General features: G+C 36.1%; 1 protein-coding gene and 1 pseudogene across 2 annotated transcripts in view; both read left to right on the forward strand.

Annotated features, from left to right (window-relative positions):
• The window catches only part of LOC135625657 (AP-1 complex subunit gamma-2-like), a 104,099-nt gene extending 91,657 nt beyond the window's left edge, over positions 1–12,442 (forward strand). Inside the window, exons 11-17 of one of the 2 annotated variants that reach the window (XM_065130737.1) lie at positions 671–775; positions 872–1,146; positions 2,683–2,796; positions 2,898–2,981; positions 3,054–3,229; positions 8,042–8,146; positions 12,070–12,442. In XM_065130737.1, the coding sequence (XP_064986809.1) occupies positions 671–775; positions 872–1,146; positions 2,683–2,796; positions 2,898–2,981; positions 3,054–3,229; positions 8,042–8,146; positions 12,070–12,165 (955 nt within the window). In that variant the 3' untranslated portion in view covers positions 12,166–12,442. The remainder of the gene's footprint in view (positions 1–670; positions 776–871; positions 1,147–2,682; positions 2,797–2,897; positions 2,982–3,053; positions 3,230–8,041; positions 8,147–12,069) is intronic. The other variant, XM_065130736.1, reaches the window with a different exon arrangement.
• LOC135625998 (uncharacterized) lies at positions 3,479–6,728 on the forward strand (annotated as a pseudogene).
• Positions 12,443–20,760: the final 8,318 nt, after the last annotated feature.

Raw genomic sequence — 20,760 nt, forward strand, 5'->3', positions numbered from 1 at the left:
GCAAGCCAACCAATGCACAGACAAGTTAACTAGTTTTGCTTGGGTTTGTAGGTCTACTGCTGGTCTGACTCCCTATACAGAAATTTCAACTCCTTGAGTTCTGATATCCCTGGAGCTTACTATGTGCAACATGGTTAATGCCATAAAATTTCCTTTTAATAAAAGAAAACAGAATCTCTGTACAACTAATTTAGAGTCTTGCAGCCATTGGTGGATTATTTTGATATATTTACAAGTGGCATGCCTGCATATGGAGGAGAATTTATCAAACCCCTATAAATTTATCAACATTACAAGCATCCATAGGTTTTTTTCTGTTTCAAAATGTTTCATATCTCTCTTCTATCTGTTTTTATCATTGTGCCTTATTATTTATCCTTTTAGTTTAATAATAAGATCTTGTGTTCTTAGTTATTACCTAGTAGATGTCATTGAATAAATCCTATTTTCTACATCAGGCATCTTCAGTTTTCAAAATAGCTTATATACTTTTGGATATTTTGAAAACATTGAATGTACATGCTTTTGCATAGTTCTAATAGATAAAAAATTAAAAAGAAATATTTTTTCCTCATTATGCAACAAGTATTTTGTAGAACTATAATAATGATTTAATAATGCTAGGATGGCATTGTATTCCTAACGTTGTGCTCATTATATGATTTTCTAGGAGGATAAGAGAGATCATTATGTATCATAAAGGGAGTGTTGTGCTTGAGTTACAACAAAGGGCAATTGAGTTCAACTCTATAATCCAGAGGCATCAGAATATAAAGTAAACACTTTGTAATATTATGTTTCAACATAAATATTATGCTAGCATTTGTCTTGGACCTCATATTCATTTCTGACTAATTTTGTAAATATGCAGGCCTTCTTTGCTTGAGCGGATGCCTGTCCTGGATGAGATGACTTATCTTTTGAAGAAAGCTAGCTCTTCACAAGCAAATGTTTCAGCAGATAAAACTAGCAAATCAAATTCTAGGGCTTCGTTAAAGCTTCCAAATGGTGTAATCCATGCTCCAGCAACTCCTGATTTGGATTTACTTGATTTAAGTTCAGATGATAACCCGGCTAATACTTCGTCATCTAACGAGTATCTCCATGACCTGTTAGGCATTGGTTTGACTAATACAGGATCCACAGGTTTTAGCATTTTCTCCTCACTATTGATACCTTTGTATAACAAAATTTGTGCCTTGATGTTGCTAAGTTTTTGTGTTAAAGGATTGCAAGCAAATCAGAAAGTCAAGACTAGAGAAAAATGTTGTAAACAAAGAATACTTTAACTGCTGCTATGCCTGTGCATAGTATTGTGTAGAAACATGAATGGAAGTGTAGAGATCTGAAAGTAGTGGGAAAGACAATTGTCAATAGTTTATTGGATTAGTCATGAATTTAATTGTGTGCATATTTCATGAGGGACTAGTTTGATAAATGGTAGTAACTTGAAAAGTCACAATTATCCTTTGTAGAATCATGTAGCCAAAGCACAAATTCAGAATAATTTAAGAATCTCTGAGGAATCTAGAGAATATTTATGCAATTTAAGAGCTTGTGATCTACTTGGACCCAAAACTTAGTAGTGTTTACTGCAAGATTACATATTTTCCTTAGGCTACATGTGCTACTAAATTCCTACTGCTAGGAATTAATCGTATTCTTGTACTCAAAGAAAAGATGCTTTTGCACATGATATGAATAAAGCTAGGAGATAATTACCTCAGTCCTTAAATATGAGGTAGCTAGTAGATAATTACCTCTAATAAAAGCAACTGTTTGGTAGTTAAAGTGTGGCATTATCATTCTTTTATTTTTCTTGTTGCGCTGATATTCCCATTAGAAGGTAACGATTGTTTAGAACAGGAAAAGTGCAGTCAAGCGAAAGCAGGGTAATTCACACAGGCATGAGTTATTAACCCTAGCATTGATTACTACAACCAAGCCGGGTCATATGAAATGATCATCGTCTGATAAACATCCTCTCATATTGGTGATGTTTAATTTTTCATATTGAAATTAAGCATTTTTAAAAGTATATATTGCAACAAGATAAAAATTATGTCATCTGCATGACACCTCCATCCAAAAATAGAATACATAATATCCTAACATATGACGTGTTAGTTGATCAGTATTCAGTTGGTACAAGAATTTGATCTCGTGATATTGAACACTTGTCACAAAATTCGTTTTCAGTAAATGTAGTGACACTGAAGTGCTTCTACATTATGCTGTTTTAAATAGGTTTCAATTTCAGTCCACTCAGTTTATAGTCACACATCAAAAACAGTTTTTTATTTTAGCTTTAAGTTTGGTTCTAGTTTTGTTGGAAGCTTGTGAAATGGAGTAACATAATTATCTTGTTTTGCCTTGAAAAATATATTAGTTACTTTTATTTCACTTAGCTACACCTCTCTTGTCTAATTATATTTTCAGACAAAAATGACTATACTTGATAGAAAGTTATTCTATTCTGCAATGGCAATTAGTTGTCTCTAAGGTTCTCCGTGCTCAGCAGATTTTTTTGATGTCTCACACCAGTTCAATTTATAGTCGGATGCCAAAAACAGTTTTACCTAGTTTTAAGTTTGGTTCTAGTTTAGTTAAAAGCTTGTAAAAAGGAGCAATATTATTAGCTTGATTTGCCTCAAAAAAATTATCAGTATAGTTTTATTGTAGATCAAGGCATTGTTCCATCAGAGGGTACAGATATTCTCATGGACCTTCTCTCGATTGGAGCACCTACTGTTCAGAATGATATATTAGTTTCTGATGCAGTCTCCTCCAACCAAGGTATATCATTAAAATTTAATATGCTTATTAAGTTATTATAATTACTTTGTTTTGCAACTTTTTATTTTGAACTCAAAGTATATTACTTTATTTTATTATAGGAATTGCGCCAGCAACTAAACCTTCTTCCACTACTCAAGTAATGGATTTGTTGGATGGGACACCAACAAATACATCAATCTCTGGTAACTTTGTGTATTTTTGTTAAGCTTAAGGACAATGGAGAGCTTAAAGATTTTACCTTAATTCTTGAACAGATTATCAAAATCCAGTACATCCATCTATTATTGCCTTCCAGAGTAACACCTTGATGATCACTTTCACCTTCACAAAGCAGGCTGATGACCCAAAAGTTACACAAATCCAAGCTACTTTTACAAATTTGTCATCAGATACTTACACAGATTTTGTTTTTCAAGCAGCTGTCCCAAAGGTTTGTAGTAGATATTTAGTTGATCGGGCTTCTCTCAGAGCTTTATTGTTTTTCCTTGGTATATTTTTAATATGTTTGTTTCCCTATCTGATTCATTAGACATTTCCTATTATAACCTTGGAACAGTGGAGAATGAATTAGCCACTGCTTTAATTTGAAACTTCCCTATTCATGCCTTCTCATGTCAATAAGTTGTATCTGACATGATCCAGAATTCTGTGTTCATCTAACATAAAGGACAAATAGTAGATGCCAAATTTGAGGTATGATGACCACGAGAATGAGGGTTCTCTGATGAAATCTTCATCTGTGATGATAGACTACACTGTATCTTAGAAACTCATCGGTTATGAATGATTAGCAATGGTGGAATAACTTGTAGGTTTGTCCTTTTCCAAACTGCTTTCAGAATGCTGGTCTTACTATCCAAAGTCAGGATCCTTATCTGGTAGAATCACTTCATGGAATTAAAGGAAGACATTTAGTAAGGAGAAGAAAAACTAGTGTCCCTAAATCTAGTAAAGCAGAGTTCATTTTGAGTTTTTTATCTTCGTATGCACTCATGGCAGTCTTTATAATTTTCAGAGCAATAATTATATACGAAATCTCAAGGAATAATCAAGTGCATGGTTGAAGGAGGCTGTTGGAGAGAAGGCAGCCTAGACCCTGCCATAGGCACACCCTATAGATGATTTCTTTTGAGTGTTGGTTCTCCCTAAATCATGAACTCCTCCCTGCAAAGAGAAGAGAGAGAGAGAGAGAGAGAGGGTTCTAGTAGACGTCAAAGATAGAAAGCATTAGTGAAGGTGTTTAAGAAAGCAATAGGGATTTATGACATTCAAACTGACAGATGAGATAGCAATTATTTCTTCCTATAGAATGTTGAAGGTAGCAGACTCATCTTGCATAGCTGTGCCATGGGACACGATAGATATTTGGTGGGATTTATACATCTTAGACAGCTCAATTATATAGTGATGACATTATATTGAGGAATCAAACATTAGAGGTTGATTGGATGTTGAAAGATAAGTCCTCAGATGCTTTCCTAGCATGCTCGGGTGAGGCAAGGAAAGGTCTGAGCACCTCAAAGCAATTCCGGGCAAGGCACCTTGGCTTGGGCACCGCCCAGGCGAGGGGCTTAGCCTGGGCATTGGGTGAACCTGGGCACTAACCTAGGCCAACACATTTGCCATGAGCTTGAACCAACAAGACCAACCTGAGCCCAAAGCTTGATTAGAGCTTGAACCACATCTTGGTTTGGCCCACTTAACTAAGATTGGATTTAGGTGTAATCAGCATGGTCTGCAGTAGATTGGTTAGACCTGAGTTCAAACCAACAAACCCACCCTGAGCCCCATTGGAGCTAATACGGCATCTTGTTTTTGCTCAGTCGACTAAGCCTGGGTTTATTATGTTCTTTCGCCATCATCCCCCCTCCTTGTGTCATGTGTTTTGCTCCTTACGGTTCTAACTAAGCCCCAATATCACCAACAGCTCTCTGTCTATTCTCCATTTTGCATCACTGTAGCCTAACCCGCACTTGATCGGGTGATCACTTAATCAGGTGATCAGATATCACTGACCCATGTTTGCTCTCCTCTGCTTGCCTCACCTCACCTCCATCTTTTTCTACTCTCCTACTGCCAGAGAGCATCATGTCTCAGTGACCTGAAGCAGCCTCACTCCGCCAGAATCCACCCCATCTGCTATTCATTGCTGGCCCTCCATCTCCTCCATTTGTTGCAACTTTTTCTAACTATCGTACCAAAGACATGATTGGGTGTACCCTCTCCATTTTCTTTCTCCTTGCTGCTTCCAATCTTAAGCAAGTCTTTAGCTATTATCTCCATTGGCCTCCTTATTTAGCCTGCTACTTGGCAGTCACCACTGATGCCAACAAGTGCATTAAGGTCAACAGCAACTGTCACTACCCTGTTTGGCAGCAATCTTCGTTGCAGCAATCTTCGTTCTATTGTTGTTTCCATAGTGAAGAAAGCAGCAACTGTCTCTTCCCCATGATCTCTTGATCTCAATAATCTTCTAGGCACTATTAGACTTCCTTTCACCTATTTGATATGCAATGCATGTTTGATTGAATTTATTCTCTGATTATTATCTTTATATTTAATTATATTTCTTATAAATTTTATATGGCAAGTGCCTTCATTGCTTGGGCAGGACTTAGACAAGCTCCTGGCATCTTAGGAATTTTGGAACCTTAGCATGTTTTAGCGCCTAGCGCAATTGACAAAACTGGACAGAGGTCAAGGTCTTGAATACCAATCGGTCTGGTATGTGCTAATCAATTTTTACCAATTTGACCAACAACTAGTATTAGAACATATAGCAAGATAATGGAATATATATTGGTCATATCCAATCAGCATGAAGATTGAGACTCAAATCACAACATATTAAGCAAATGAGGTATAAAACAAAGGTAACTAATGTAGGATGATGGAATAAGGGTCTAATTACATATTACTCCCTGTAGTTAGCTACCTTTAGCATCCTAGTCCCTATACTTTTAAAAGTTACATTGACATCCCTATAGTTACGAATGTAAAACATCTAGGTTCATTTACCCTAATGATGTCATTTTTACTAACGGAAACATGAAAATAAAGAAAAAAAAGATAATTTTAACGTTCCAGTTGGTAGTGGCGAATGGTGTCATTGGTGACAAACGACGGTGTCACTAGCGTCGACGCCGACGTAGTTGTCGAGCGGCCCTTTTGTCGCTCTGCATCTACGTCGACGCTTCGTTGCTACAAAATCAAAGTCCGCTATCAAAGCCATCACGGAGATCCACCCCCTCACCGATGCTAGTGTCGTGCCCCTCCTTGCCGCCCACCTCCTCAACCACCACCACCACCACTCGTCCGCGGTCGAGACCTAGGAGAATGCCGCTGCTGCCCACCTCAACCTCTCCATCTCCATTCACGAGGTGCTCATGTGCAACTTGGGCATCCTCGATGCCCTCATCGCCGCTCATCGTCTCCTCTCCCCCACCGTCGCCCAGTATGTTGTCGCAACCCTTTACAGCCTCCTCTCCATCGAAGCATAAAGGAAGCCTCTCATCGCCGCCCTCGTGGACCTCCTCGGCGCACTGACTAGGTCCATCAAGGACGCGCTCAAAGCCCTCTACCCACTCAATCGCACCACCCTCGTTGAGCTAGGTGCTATGCCGCCCCTCTTCATGCTGGTGGTGAAGAACGGGCGAAGGGGAGTGGTGGAGAACGCAATAGCGGTGATTGACCAAGTGGCAAGACATGATGAGAATGTGGAGGCATTCCGGAGAGTGGACAACGTCAGCATCCTAGTGGATCTGGTGGTTGGGGTAAGCGGGAGGGCGAGGGAAAATGCTACGGCTATGTTGCTGGACCTGGTAAAGAGTGGTGGAGACAAGGTGGTGAGGGATGTCAGGGAGGTAGTGGATCCTAATGTGACGAGAGCATGGAGGCATTCCGAAGAGTGGACAACGTCAACATCCTAGTGGATTTGGTGGTTGGGGGAGCGAGAGGGCAAGGGAAAACACTACGGCTACGTTGTTGAACCTGGTAAAGAGCGGCGGAGACATGGTGGTGGGGGACGTCAAGGAGGTGGATGGGATGGAGGCGACCGTGAGGGCTTTGGTTGACAACGATAGCGGGGTGAGCGTGAGGGGGAAGAGCAAGGCAGAGGTGTTGCTAAGGGTTCTGGAGAGCGGGTGGGGGAGTCAACTACAAGGTCTTGATGATTTCGAGACCGGCACCGACGACTCAATGCTGCAAACCGCTTCGTCACCACTCTACATTCACCACCACCAACTAAACATTAAAATTTTCTTTTTACCCTTTGTTTTCATGTTTCCATTGGTAAAACTGATGTCATTAGGGTAAATTGACCTAGATGTTTCATTTTCATAACTATAGGGATGCCACTTTTTAAGGTATAAAGATCAGGATACTAAAGATAGTAACTATAGAGGGTAGTCTGTAATTAGCCCAGGAATAAGTTATAATTTGACAACTTATGATCCTTGAAAAATAATGTCTAAACTAATAGAACATTTTCAAATGAAAATTTACCTACATCACTAAGTCTCTTTAGTCTACTCGCTCTATTTTTATACTTTGTTTAAATTTGATCGAACTAATTTTTTTATAATTGGGTGCTTTTAGTGTGGATCTAAGTGTTAGGTAATTGTTGAGATAAGAATATTGAGGTGGATATATAGATTTAGCATGAAATATAGAAAAAGAAATATGTTCATTCATCAATTGGATGTTACTTCGAAAGAGGTTAAAATGAGGAAGAATCCCTTAAGATGATATACAATATGCTCAAGAGACCTACAGATGCTGTAGTTAAAAGAGATGAAACAATTATTATTAATAATACGAGAAAAGAGGTATAAGGAGACCTAAAATGATTTTTTAGAAACTATAAATAGAGAATTAAATACTCTATAATGTAACTAAGGATAGGTTCATGTCAATGATGACAAAACATCTATTAGCCAATCCCAAATAGTTGGGACATTACTGCTTTGTTATTGTTAATGGTGAAGGTGCTTTAGTATGGGATAAACAGTTTTCATGGATCTTCATGATAAATATATGTTTATATGTTTTATTGATTTTATTACTAATTGATATTTTTTATGGACATCAGTGGACCAACTGCTGAGATACTATGCTTGGTGTCTTTTAATTTTTTATTTATAATGTAGTATTGCTGAAATTAATTTGTTATCCAGTTGTCTTGTAGTCTTAAATCATTAGCTGTAGAGGCATATGTTCCTGATTTTTTTTTTTCATTTTCCAGTTTATACAGTTGCAGTTAGACCCAGCCAGCAGCAATTTTCTTCCAGCCAATAGCAATGAGGAAATTACACAATCTCTGACTGTTACTAATACCCAACATGGGCAGGTAAATAAATTTTGGATAATTGAGATTGCTTACTTTACTGCATGACTTTTAGTGCTATACCTTATAGTATTACTGTTAACTTCTATCTGCCATGGGAACTCTTATATGGTTAATCTGCATTACCAATCCTGGTTTGAAATTTCGGTACCAGACCCTATGTTGGCTGGATTGATATAGGTCTGATACATACCAGCATACTGACACAGTATGCCAGCATACTTGTCTACATAGAAAAGGAAGAAGAGGAAGAAAAGGAAGAGAAAGGTTAAAGTTCTAATAAGAATTTTAATTAAAAACCTTGAACCAAATCTGAAACCACCTGATATCGGTTAGTTAAAGGCCCAAGACTCCATTGGACCTGTATTTACCACCCAGATCATATTGGTACCAGTCCAAGTGGTTTTCTAAATCATGCCTGAAGTTTCAGACCTTGAAAGTCCTGAAGCATACAAGATAACAATTTTATGAAAGTGACACGTAGGTAAAATGTAAATGTTCAAAAAATTTGATGTTACTACACATTCTATTAATTAAATTAGCTTATAGAAAAATTGATCTTTTTGTGAGTTTTTGTACTTATTGCACTTTGAACTCATAATATCATGGCGAGTTGTGTCCTAATCAATTAATGAATTACTGACTTTTTGAAACACGATTAGACTGACTGATGAACATTTCTTTCTTTCAAATGACCATGAGGTAAGCTCAGATAAGCTAGTGGGTTTTGTGAAAGATGGCTTGATATTAGAAACCTTATGAAGGAAAGCTATTTGAAGTGGGTGATTGTCTTGGAGAGAGTGGATCCGTGGCCCAAAGGCTCAACGGCTATTTCAAAATCATCCTTAGTATGTCTTGTGAAGCTTGGCCTAGTGGTGGCTTCACATTTCATCTAGTCACTTTTGTGTGTTGTTGTTTCATACAAGGTTCGCAATACTGTACCGTACCGGTATTTTGACCTGGGCTCGGTACCGGTACGGTACGGTACGGTATACCGAGCGGTACACCTGGGTGTACCGAGAAAGGCCGTGGAAACAAGTTCGCACTGAGGTTCTCCCGATTCTCTCTCCCTCTTCTTCTCTCTCTTCTTCGAATACCCTCTCCTTCTTCCTTCTTCGATGCTTCTCCCTCAGCCTCGCCGTAGCCAGGTCGATACCACCCGAAATCAGTCGGTAACGATTCAAATTTCAAATGTTATCGCCCGAAATAGTCCCATATCATCCGATACAGTGCTATATCGAGCGGATCACCCGGTAGTGGGCAGTACGATTCGAAATTGCAAACCTTCGTTCATAGTTCAATGATGTTGTTTGCTAATGAGGTTGTTTGGTTTGTGGTTCTGCTGGAGCTTGCTCCACTATCTTATCTTCAAAAGTTCATTCTGATTTCGTTTCCCAGTACCGCCTAATAAAGGCAAAGTTGTTTATGTGATTGTTCCATACTGAGTGATTCTATGCTTTCTCAGTGCTGTTCCAGTGTACTTCTCACTTTATACAGCTCTTGCCATTGATCAGCATATCTACAAACATCCTGAACTCTTTGTTGTTTTTTTTTTTTTCTCATTTAACAGATGCTTGTTCAACATGTGATTCACATCCTGTATCCTATAAGTTTTCCACTGCAATGCTTTAAAAACTCCACAACACAGTTTGCATAGTTTGCATGTTTCCTTGACCGAATAGTTGTCCCCTTGCGACATAGATGTTGTCCAGTAAAGAAACTGAAGGGCCTTTGTCGTCTGAAGCATGGCAAGTTGTACATAACATATGAAACTTTGTTGTCTAGTCCTAGTTAAATGTTTGTTCCTTCTCTGACTATTTATGGTGGAAAGCATTTATATGTCTTAGTGGTTTTTGGTTTGACATTTTGAAGGTTTCTTTGAGCCTTATTATTCTGTAGAGGTCCATCATCTTGCCTACTAATCAGAGGGCAGTGAGAATCAAGGCATGGGACTGATCTTAGATTATATACACAGAGACTCCATCTACCCATGTATGTGATTCCTGATCATCATCCCTCAACGCCTCTTTTTGCTATTCAGCAACCTGTTTATATGATTAAAAGCTAAAAACAACATTGTTACTTTCCATATTTGGGCCAATAACTTGATTATCAATTTAGCTTTTAGCAGTAACCTGGAATTGAGTGTTAAGAGAATTTGTTTATCAAATACTTGTGTGGACCTATGAGATGTCAACACTTAAAAATTAAATAAAATTTTTAACCAGAGTGGGCTGGTCAGAGTACTGGATTCTGTGATGCATCTCACCTGTACTATGAGATGGATGTTTACCCCTCTCCAAGAGTTATATGTATTCATTTTATGATGATCATTTTAGAAACATAGGTGGGGTTTTTTAAGATGACAAACCTACTTTTATACATGAATCGAATCATTTATGCTGCAACCTTGGTTTGTCAGAATGCTAGGTGGATATTTTTAGCTTTATCCACCTGTCTTAATGATTCATGATTTTGGCATAAATCCTAAGAGCCTAATGATGGAAATCTACCTCCTATTTAGTTCGGTAATCTAAATGATCAGGTCCAATTTTGTACTGTGATTTTATCATGTGTTGGATTACCAATCAATAGATGATAAATATGTAGATTTGAGGCCCATGACAAATCATGTACTTCATGAAAATTCATTTGGAAATGGAAGCAACTTTTCTGGCACAAAAACAATGTTGACTGCAATAAAGTGAATTCATCATGTGTTAGGTTACCAATCAATAGATGATAAATATGTAGATTTGAGACCCATGACAAATCATGTACTTAATGAATATTCATTCGGAAATGGGAGCAACTTTTCTGGCATAAAAACAATGTTCATGTAGTTCAATAAAGTACTGAAGCAGTTTTGACCTGGAAATGGATGGTTAGAATCATGCTATCTACATCATGGCTGCTGGCACTTTCTTATTGTACCTAAGCATGCTGAAGCTTTCAGTAGTTACTACTGCTGGGATGTCTTGATTGAATCTAGTTATGGTCATTTTGGCATACATTGAATTTAAAAAGGAATTGTTAGAGAGAATCCGATAGCCATATTGACTATGGGACAAGCTGTACTGCCAACAAGCTTCAGTGTTGAGCTTACAGGCATCGAAGGGTTTCAAGTAGTCAACCTACCATCTGGTACATCTTTACTTTATGATAGTTATGAGACTCTCTCCTCTGCCTCCTCCCTGCAGATGCCTTATCAATGCCACATTGTTGTAGTCGCCTTCCCATGGCACCGCCACAACATCCTCCTCTACCTATATGCATTGCCACCTCTTCTTCCTCCTCTTCCATCTCTTCTTCGTCTTCCTCTAGTTCCCGTCTCATCCTCCTCCACCTACCCTAGCCATACTAATACCGATCATACGTCCAGCCATATTTGCACTATACTGATCCATCCAATGACCAGCACAGATATCGGACCAAAACTTCTTGGTGATCTCTGCGTCACTTAAATTCTCTTGTTCTTTTTTTGTTATGCAAGGTGCCTTCACGAATGTTGCAAACTAAAAGCTGGCATGTGGTGTTTGGTGGGTGAATGATGTGTTTATGGACTCAGATATATCAGTTCTGAATTCTCACAACATAATCAAAAAACTGAATTTGGTCAAACTTCAGGGTGGTGTTGCATTCATAAATTCCTATTTAGCAATTATGTAGTGCTTATAGGTTATGTAAATGGACTCCGTTGCTTGGCTTAGAGATGCAATTAATTTGATTGATTAAAGAAGACCCTTTTTCTCAACACAAGTCAGAAGGATATTTCATTTGTCTGTTTGTTTTTTGCTGCTATCTCAAGACCATACTTGGTCTTATGCATATGTAACCTTCCCAATAAAATTTTGCCCTTTTGATCAAAAAATATACTTTGTACACTCAATTCTACCTGTCTTTATCTTCATCTACTGTCATCTTAGAAAGCACTGGCGATGCGCATGAGGATAGCTTACAAGGTGAACAACCAAGATGTGCTGGAACAAGGACAAGTCAACAACTTCCCTCCAGGATTATGAACACTGGTGATACTGAGACAAAAGAAGGCGCCAAACCAGAATGGCATTTACTTTGATTATAGGAATATTGGGTACTTGTGCAGGATTTTGGTCTTCGCCTAATTCCTCCTGCTTTCCTCTGATTTTTATTTTTCTATTTAATTTTCATTCTTTCTCTCTGAAGTTGTTAGACTATCTGAGAAATTTTGTGGTCATTGATTCATTGTAGCGTATAGAGTGGTGTCAATTGATGTTCTGTTCTCGGTGGCATGATGGATTACGCATTGAAATAGATAATCTGGAAGAACCAGAACTAATTCATTACGCATGACACAAGCGTTTGAGAGAAACAATTCATTGATGATTACTGTAAAGTCTACTGACATCGATGTGTTGTTCATTGCGCTATCAAGCCCGACTTCCGATTGCACTTGTGTCTTCGACTTTCGGCTGTGAAGCAGTCAGATTAGATCGGAAGAAGAGTTTGGCATAGTCCTATAAAATAAGACTAGTTTTCAGGAAAAATATGGTCATCATTTTGTATTGATTACCAACTATATGTTTTATGATCAAATTGTAGGAAAAATATAGTCAGAACAAAAAAAGCAACTGCCTGCCTAAGAATGACTCTGTCAAAATCGAATACCGAAGCACAAAATTATGATAATATAGTATTCATAAGCTCGTGTAGCTTAAAAGTATTTCAAGCTCAGGTTAATGATAATAAATTTATTTTTGATATGAGACCAAACAAGATAATCAATCTCTTAATAGGAAACGAAACCTAATTCGATGGTAGTTTTACATCATGTTGTATATTTAATTCCGATTGTCATATTATGATTTTATATATTACTGATTCGTTTGTTTGATAAACTTAAAATCATGTAAGTGAGCCTTCAACTGAATCGTGATGATTCCATTGCGAGGGATCAGAGGGTTGGGGGTTTGGGCTTTATCCTACGAAGTGATACACGGGTGATCTTATTTTTGTCTGATGTATGGTAGGTAGGGTGGTGGAACAGTGAGGCGCCTTGTTCTGCGAGCCTGCTTCAATTAGGACGAGACGCCAAGCTCCGGCGATGGAACGGATTTCTTCATATCCATAAGAAATTTGATTTTGATATTCTTTTATATATATATATATATATATATATATATATATATATATATATATATATATATATATATATATATATATACAAGGTTCGCAATACCATATCGTACCGATATTTCGATCTGGGCTCGCGGTACCGATACGATACGGTATACCAAACGGTACACTCAGGTGTACCGAGTACTGTAGTATTATAGTAGTGCTATAGTGCACTGCTACATTGCTATAGTCACTCGAATTGGTAACAGGCGATCCGCGTATCGACAACCTGTCGGACCGATACGTATCACCCGGGTGATACAATTCGATACTGCAGACCCGGTATATATATATATATATATATATATATATATATATATATATATATATATATATATATATATATATATATATATATGTGGTGTCACATGTACATAGAGATGCACATGAGATGGCCAATTTGCTCTCCAAGAACGCCAGACTTACAAAAGTCTTCCTTTTTTTTTTGAAGAGGGGAGTGTCTCTCTTAGCTTATCTGATTTTTTTTTTTTCTAAGCTCGGAGCCTTATTTGTAATTAATAGTTCACCTTAATTAATCTATTTTCCTTCAAACCATAAATTTAAGTATGTCTAATTTTATAGATTACCCAACCATCCTTCCAATTGCTATGTGAAATTAATTGAGTTAAAATATGCAATAATGATTTTTTCCTTTTTATGGTATCGATTGAATCCTAATTATAATTATTATCGATTTCATTGATGCTTGATGTTGTAGGTTCAGATAGCATCCTTAACAACACCGAAGAAATCTAGGGGAATGAATGATTTGATCAAGAGAATAAGTCTGCTAAGTAGTGTGCTATGTAAAGAAAACTAACTTGTTTCTTTTCGTTAATCCTCCTTGAATGCTTGAATCAAAAGTTGTTCCATTAAAGAGGATAAAAGTTGATGGGCTCAAGAAACAAGAGGGTAAGAAGAAGAGGGAAAGACACTTTGGGTGTTACTGATTCACTGTTGTTACTCTCTATTTATCATACGAGAATGAGTCGTTGTCTTACCATTGTGTTATTAGAGACGATTCTTATAACTTTGTATAGTGATAGAGGATGTTCTCTGCTATGATGTTAATTGTATCATTTTGATTTGATGAAATTACGATGATGGGATATAAAGATAAATAAATTTTACATAAGAACAAATACAAGCAGGTCGTAACACGTAACAAAATTAAATGGAATCACAATCAAATATAATACCAAGATTTACATGAAAAACCTCTAAGGATAAAAACTATAAGAAAAATCACAAATAACCCACTATAAGAATAATAAAAATACAAATCTCTATGTCTTTTGCCCAAAACCCAAGCAACAATCTCAAGAAAATAACTGAGATATAAGGATTACGTCATTGTGCACAATATCCAAATTCTCCCCAAATAATCACAGCAAGAATCTACTATAGATCTATCTAACCTTAGATGAGAACACTACTTGGATGATTTAGAACAGTCTCTCTGTATTGTCCTTATCTTCTTCTCTTTCCTTCTCTTATTTTTTTCATCATTTTCTCCTCTTTTTGAATCACATTGTTACTACAATTTTCTACCCCTACTACTATAGTTTTCTCCTAATTTTTGCAACCACCACACCCCCCCTTATTATATATACGATTAGGTGAAAAGGGGGGTGGTTATTGGTTGTTAAAGCCCATTAAGGAGGCTGTCTCATGACTACTCAATCTGAAATTGCAACTACTTCTCTTCAAGTATATTTTGAATTCAATAGTATCTGACATCTATATGCTTTGATTTGAAATGAAAAGTTGGGTTCTTACACAAATGAATGGCACTCTAGCTGTCACAATTCACCACATAGTTTTTCTGTTTCAACCTCAATTATTATAAGAATTCTTTCATTCATAATATTTCTTTATAAACCTATATAGCAACAATATATTCTACTTCTATGGTGGAAAGAGTAATACACATTTGTAATTTAGATTGTCATGACACAGCTTCCCCTGCAAATGTAAGTACAAAACCTAATGTGAACTTCCGCGTATCAATATCTCTTGTCATATATGCATTTGTAAAACCTATCAACATAAGTGATCCACCTCCAAAGCTTAAATAAACCTTAGAGCTCCCTTTAAGATATCTAAAAATACATTTCACTATTGCCTAGTGCTCTTTACCTGAATTTGTAAGAAATCTGGTAGTAACACCAACTATACATGTAATGTTTGGCCTCGTACAAACCATTGTGTATATTAAACTTCCAACTATTGAAGCATAATGAACATTTTTTATTTTCTCCTTCTCCTCATCACTTGATGGATTCTGTTCTGAGCACAACTTGAAGTGACTTGTAAAAGGAGAACCAACTGACTTTGCATTACTCATACTGAACCTTTCCAATACCTTCTCGATGTATTTCTCTTGTGACAACCAAATCTTCTTATTTTTCCTATCACGAGAAATCTACATGCCTAGTATTTATTTTGCTGATTCCATATCCTTCGTTGCAAAAGACTCACTCAGTTACTTCTTCAACCTATTAATTTTAGATATACCTTTCCTAATGATAAGTATATCATCAACATAAAGTAAGAGAATAATAAAATTCTCACCAAATCATTTGATGTACACACAATGATCTGAAGTCATTCTTTTGTATCCATTTTCAGTATAAATGAATCAAACTTTCTGTACCATTGTTTTGGAGCTTGCTTCAGCCCATACAAGCTCTTCCTCAACTTGCAGATAAAGTTCTATTTATCTTTGACTCTAAAGCCTTCTGGTTGCTCCATATAAAGTTTCTCCTCCAAATCATGATTAAGGAAAGTTGTCTTCACATCTAACTACTCAACCTTTAAGTCCTTGCTAGCAGCAATACCAAGAGCAATGCGAATAGAAGATATTTTAATAATATAAGAAAAAATCTCTTTAAAGTCAATACATTTCTTTTGACCAAAGTCTTTTAGAACCAATCTAGTTTTGTACTTTAGTTGAGAATAATATTCTTAAGTCTTTAACTTAAAAACCCACTTGTTCTTCAATGCCTTCATTTCCTTTAATAGTTACACCAAATTATAAGTATGGTTCTTCTGTAGAGCATCCATCTCTTCCTACATAGTAACTAACCACTTCTTTTTCTGCTCACTTTCAACTACTTCCTAGTAACTCTTTGGTTCACCTATATCAGTAAGCATCACATACTCATCTGTAGAGTATCTTCTAGAAGGTTAACATTGTCTAGAAGATCTTCTCAACTAAAGTTCTATAGGAAGTTGCTCTTTAACTTCTTCTTGCTCAACATATCCTATAGGTAGATCAATATCGGGCTCTACACCATCTCCTACACATCTTCCACATCACACTGATATACTTGAGGAGTAATTAGGTCACAATCTACTAATCCTTCTGTATAAGTCTTAGTTGGTGCCTTCTTCTTCAAATTCTTGAAGGTTTGATTAAGACCACATCTCTACTTCTAAACACCTGCTTTTCTGGATTCTAAAGTCTATAACCAAAATGATCATGTGAGAAGCTAAGAAAAATACATTATTTTGTCCTACCATTTAACTTGGACCTCTCATTGTTTGGAACATGTGCAAATGTACGACAATCAAACACTCTCAAATGCCTATAGGAAATATCTTTCTTTGACCATACATGCTCTGCAACATTACTATCTAGGGTTGTACATGGTGACAAGTTGATCATATCAACTGTAGTCCTCAAAGCCTCATTCTAAAACTCTTTGGGTAGCTTGGCCTATGAAAGCATACAACTGATCTTTTCCATGATGGTGTGGTTCTTCTTCTCTACAATAGCATTATGCTGAGATGTACCAGGAACTATCATCTCATGTTGGATGTCATATGACTTGCAATAATCATTAAATAATCCTATATACTTACCATCATTATTTGATCTTATGCATTTCAATTATTATTTTTATCACCCTTTCAACTCTAGCATAAAACTCTTTGAAGACATTAATAACTTGATTTTTTATCTTCGTAGGATAGGCACAAACTTTTCTAAAAAAATCATCTATAAAAGTGATAAAATAAAGTGCACCACTGATACCAAGAACATTAAGAGATCCATCATGAGTTTTTGTCCTAAAAAAACCATATACATCTATATAAATACGGTCTAAGACATGCATTTTTCTAGATAAAATAGGACTAGCAAATGAAACTCTATGTTGTTTACCAACCAAACAATCAATATAAGGGTTCATACGTGTACTTTTGAGTTCTGGTAATACCTCTCTCTTGCAGTCTCTTCTCGCTCATGTGCCTCAATCACCTATGTCATAACTCAATGCTAAAGTCTTTCTCTATAGCATTCAGTTGCTCACCACAAGCTTTGGCCTGCAACCTATATAAAGTATGGCATTTCTTTCCACTAACCATAATAAGAGAACTCTTACTGAGCTTTCATTGCCCTTTGTGAAATCAACTATCATAGTCTTCATCATTCTAACTAAAATTAAATTCAACCACATGCCTCACATCTTTAAGTACCAACTTGCAGCCAAAGTTGGTCTTTATGTCAATATCACTCATGTCAATGATGTCTGATGTATCATAGTTGCCCATCTTGATAACACCAAAATTTTCAGACCTATAGGTAGCAAAAAACTCTCTCCATAGTGTAGTATGATAAGAATCATTTGTGTCAATCATCCACTCAAGATCTTGACACACACAAGAAAAATTATCATCAGAATGAGATAAAATCAAATAAACACCACCCTGCATTGTAGTTGTAGTATTATCTTTTGACTCTATAGACTCCACTTCTTTTCTCTTTTTCTTGCTCTTATTAGGTTGCTTATATTGGTTCTTGTAATGTCCTTACTCACCATAGTTATAGCAAATAATATCTTTTCTTGATCTTGACTTGCTTCTACCAATGCGTGAACTACTTCTATCCTTGGACTTTGACATTCCTCTATTCTTTGAGATAAGTGCTTGTAAATCATTCTGAGATGTTGTTGAATTCTTTTTTCTCAACTCTTCATTCAACAAACTGCTTGTTACCTAACTCATTATGACAACATCATTTGGTGCAGAATTACTGAGGGAAACCACTAGTGTCTCTCAACTTTCTAGCAATGAATCGAGAAGTAACAATACCTACAACTCATCATCAAGAGATATTTTCATGGAGGATAACTAGTCAGTGATACTCTACATTTCATTCAAATGCTCAACAATAGAAGCACCCTTTTTATATTTCATATTTATAAGTTTTCTAATCAAGAAAACTTTGTTTACTAGTATTTTTTCTTTCATAGAGACCTTCAATAGAAACATGGTAAAAGATTCTATCACTAAGTCACTGTCAAATAAACTCAACTGTTTTTAAAACAAACTATAGTTTTTCTTCCCTTTCCTTCTCTTATTTTTCTATTACTTACTACTATAGTTTTTCATCAATTTTCACAATCATCGTACCACCCTTATTAGATTTAGGGTTAAATAAAAGGAGAGGTGAGTTATGGATTGTTAAAATATATTATGAGCGTAGGCCGTCAGCCCAATAGATCGAGTGGATCTACGTTTAAAGAAAAAAATATCTCCTGACATCATATAATTGACTGATGTGATTTATTAGTATATAAAGATTAAACTACGAGAGCTAGCGTGATATGGACTCAAACTAGCTAAGATATCATAATGTTTCTTTATCCACGTCTTATCAGAAAAGCATATACAAAGAATAGGTTTAAAGACTATCAATTTGCTTATTGAGCGACTAGATATTGAACCGATGTGAAATAACCTCTAACATCAAAATACAAACAAGAATATTATATAAATAGTTAAAAAAATATTAGGACAAGAACTCCATTGTGCCGGTCTCGATGCTATCGGTTTTTTTTATTGGGAAAGTAGATGTCACCGTATTAACATTTGATTAATATAAAATTGTTGGGTGAACAATTGGATCTTTTGAGCTCAAATCAATAATTAAAAGGGAGGGTATAACATGAGAAAGGGCAACGTGTGAGAGGAAAGGGAAAGAGAGAGAGAGAGAAAGAGGAGGAAGAAAAATAGGATTCTAAGTTTTTTGCTTGATAATCAATGGCCAAACGTTGTCAATTTTAGCCAAAATTTTATGTGAAAAATTCTTGCAGCAAGTTCTATTATCCTAATGGTGTTGATCTATAGTTTACCTTCTTTGGGGTACTTTCCTATGATATCCACTTTGTGAGACTTAAAATTCTCTTATCATGAGATCCATTTATGTGATGAAAATATGCTATTTTTGAGCCAAGATATATGATCTTGATGTTATTGTGATCCTCTTGCTATTCTAAAGAAGACTTATTGTAAACCTATTATCATTATTATTTATAATGGAAGTTTGAGATTGACTACGGTCCCATGGTTTTTCTCACATTGGGTTTTTTACATTAAAAATTTGGTCTCACTATGTGATTGATTTATTATTCTACTGTTTATGCTATTCTGGTTGATATTTACATTTTGATATCAAGTTGGTATTTTGATAAAGAACTCATTTTGATATACAAAGAGGGAAAAGAATTATTCCGCTTTAATAGGTTTTTCCCAACAAGTGGTATCAGAACTATAGGTTATTTGGTACTAGTTTTTCTTGTGTGATTGAAATGGTGCAATCAGATGGTATGATTAAATTGAACTCATTAAATTATTCTACTTTGAAGTATATGATGGAAGATTTGCTCTATTGCAAAGATCTGTATAAGCCTATCAAGGTTAAAGATAAACCTTCTACTATGGACGATAAAGAATGGGAAGTTCAATATAGAAAAGCTATTGCCTATATTAGAAGATGGATGTATATAAATTTGCATGAGCATATTTCTGATGAAACCAGAGCTGATGTTGTTTGACAAAGGTTAGAAAACCTATTTACGAAAAAGATAATGGAAAATAGAATTCTCTCCTTAGAAGACTTGTAAATTTGAAGTATAAAGATGATGGTAATATTGTTGAGCACATAAGCTTATTTTAGAGTCTTGCAAACAAGCTGGTTGCTTTGAAAATGAATATAGATGATGAGATACAAAGATTATTACTTCTCAGCTCTTTATCAAAAAGTTGGGAAATGTATGTAGTGATAATTTATAACTTCACACTAGAAGGGACTATAACTATAGATATGATTAAAGACAGTTTGCTAAATGAAGATGCTAGAAGGAAAGAACAAGGTGAATCTTCTTCTTGTGCATTTGTTACTGAAAACAAGAAAGACATGGAAGAAGTCATAGCAGAAATCCATATGGTTATAGAGGAAGATCTAAGTCTAGAAGATATATCAAATGTTTCCACTAGCCAGGTCACATGAAGAAAGAGTATATATTTTGGAAGCGAGAATAGAATGAAATGAAGAAAAATGAGAAAGAGATCAATATAGTTGCTGCTGAAGGTGATATCATTATTGTTTGTGATGACGGTTGTGTCAGTCTTGTAGCTCATGATAGTACTTGGGTAATTGACTCTGGTGCTTC

The sequence above is a fragment of the Musa acuminata genome, chromosome BXJ2-10 (genome assembly GCF_036884655.1).
Source record: "Musa acuminata AAA Group cultivar baxijiao chromosome BXJ2-10, Cavendish_Baxijiao_AAA, whole genome shotgun sequence".
Taxonomy (NCBI): Eukaryota; Viridiplantae; Streptophyta; class Magnoliopsida; order Zingiberales; family Musaceae; genus Musa; species Musa acuminata.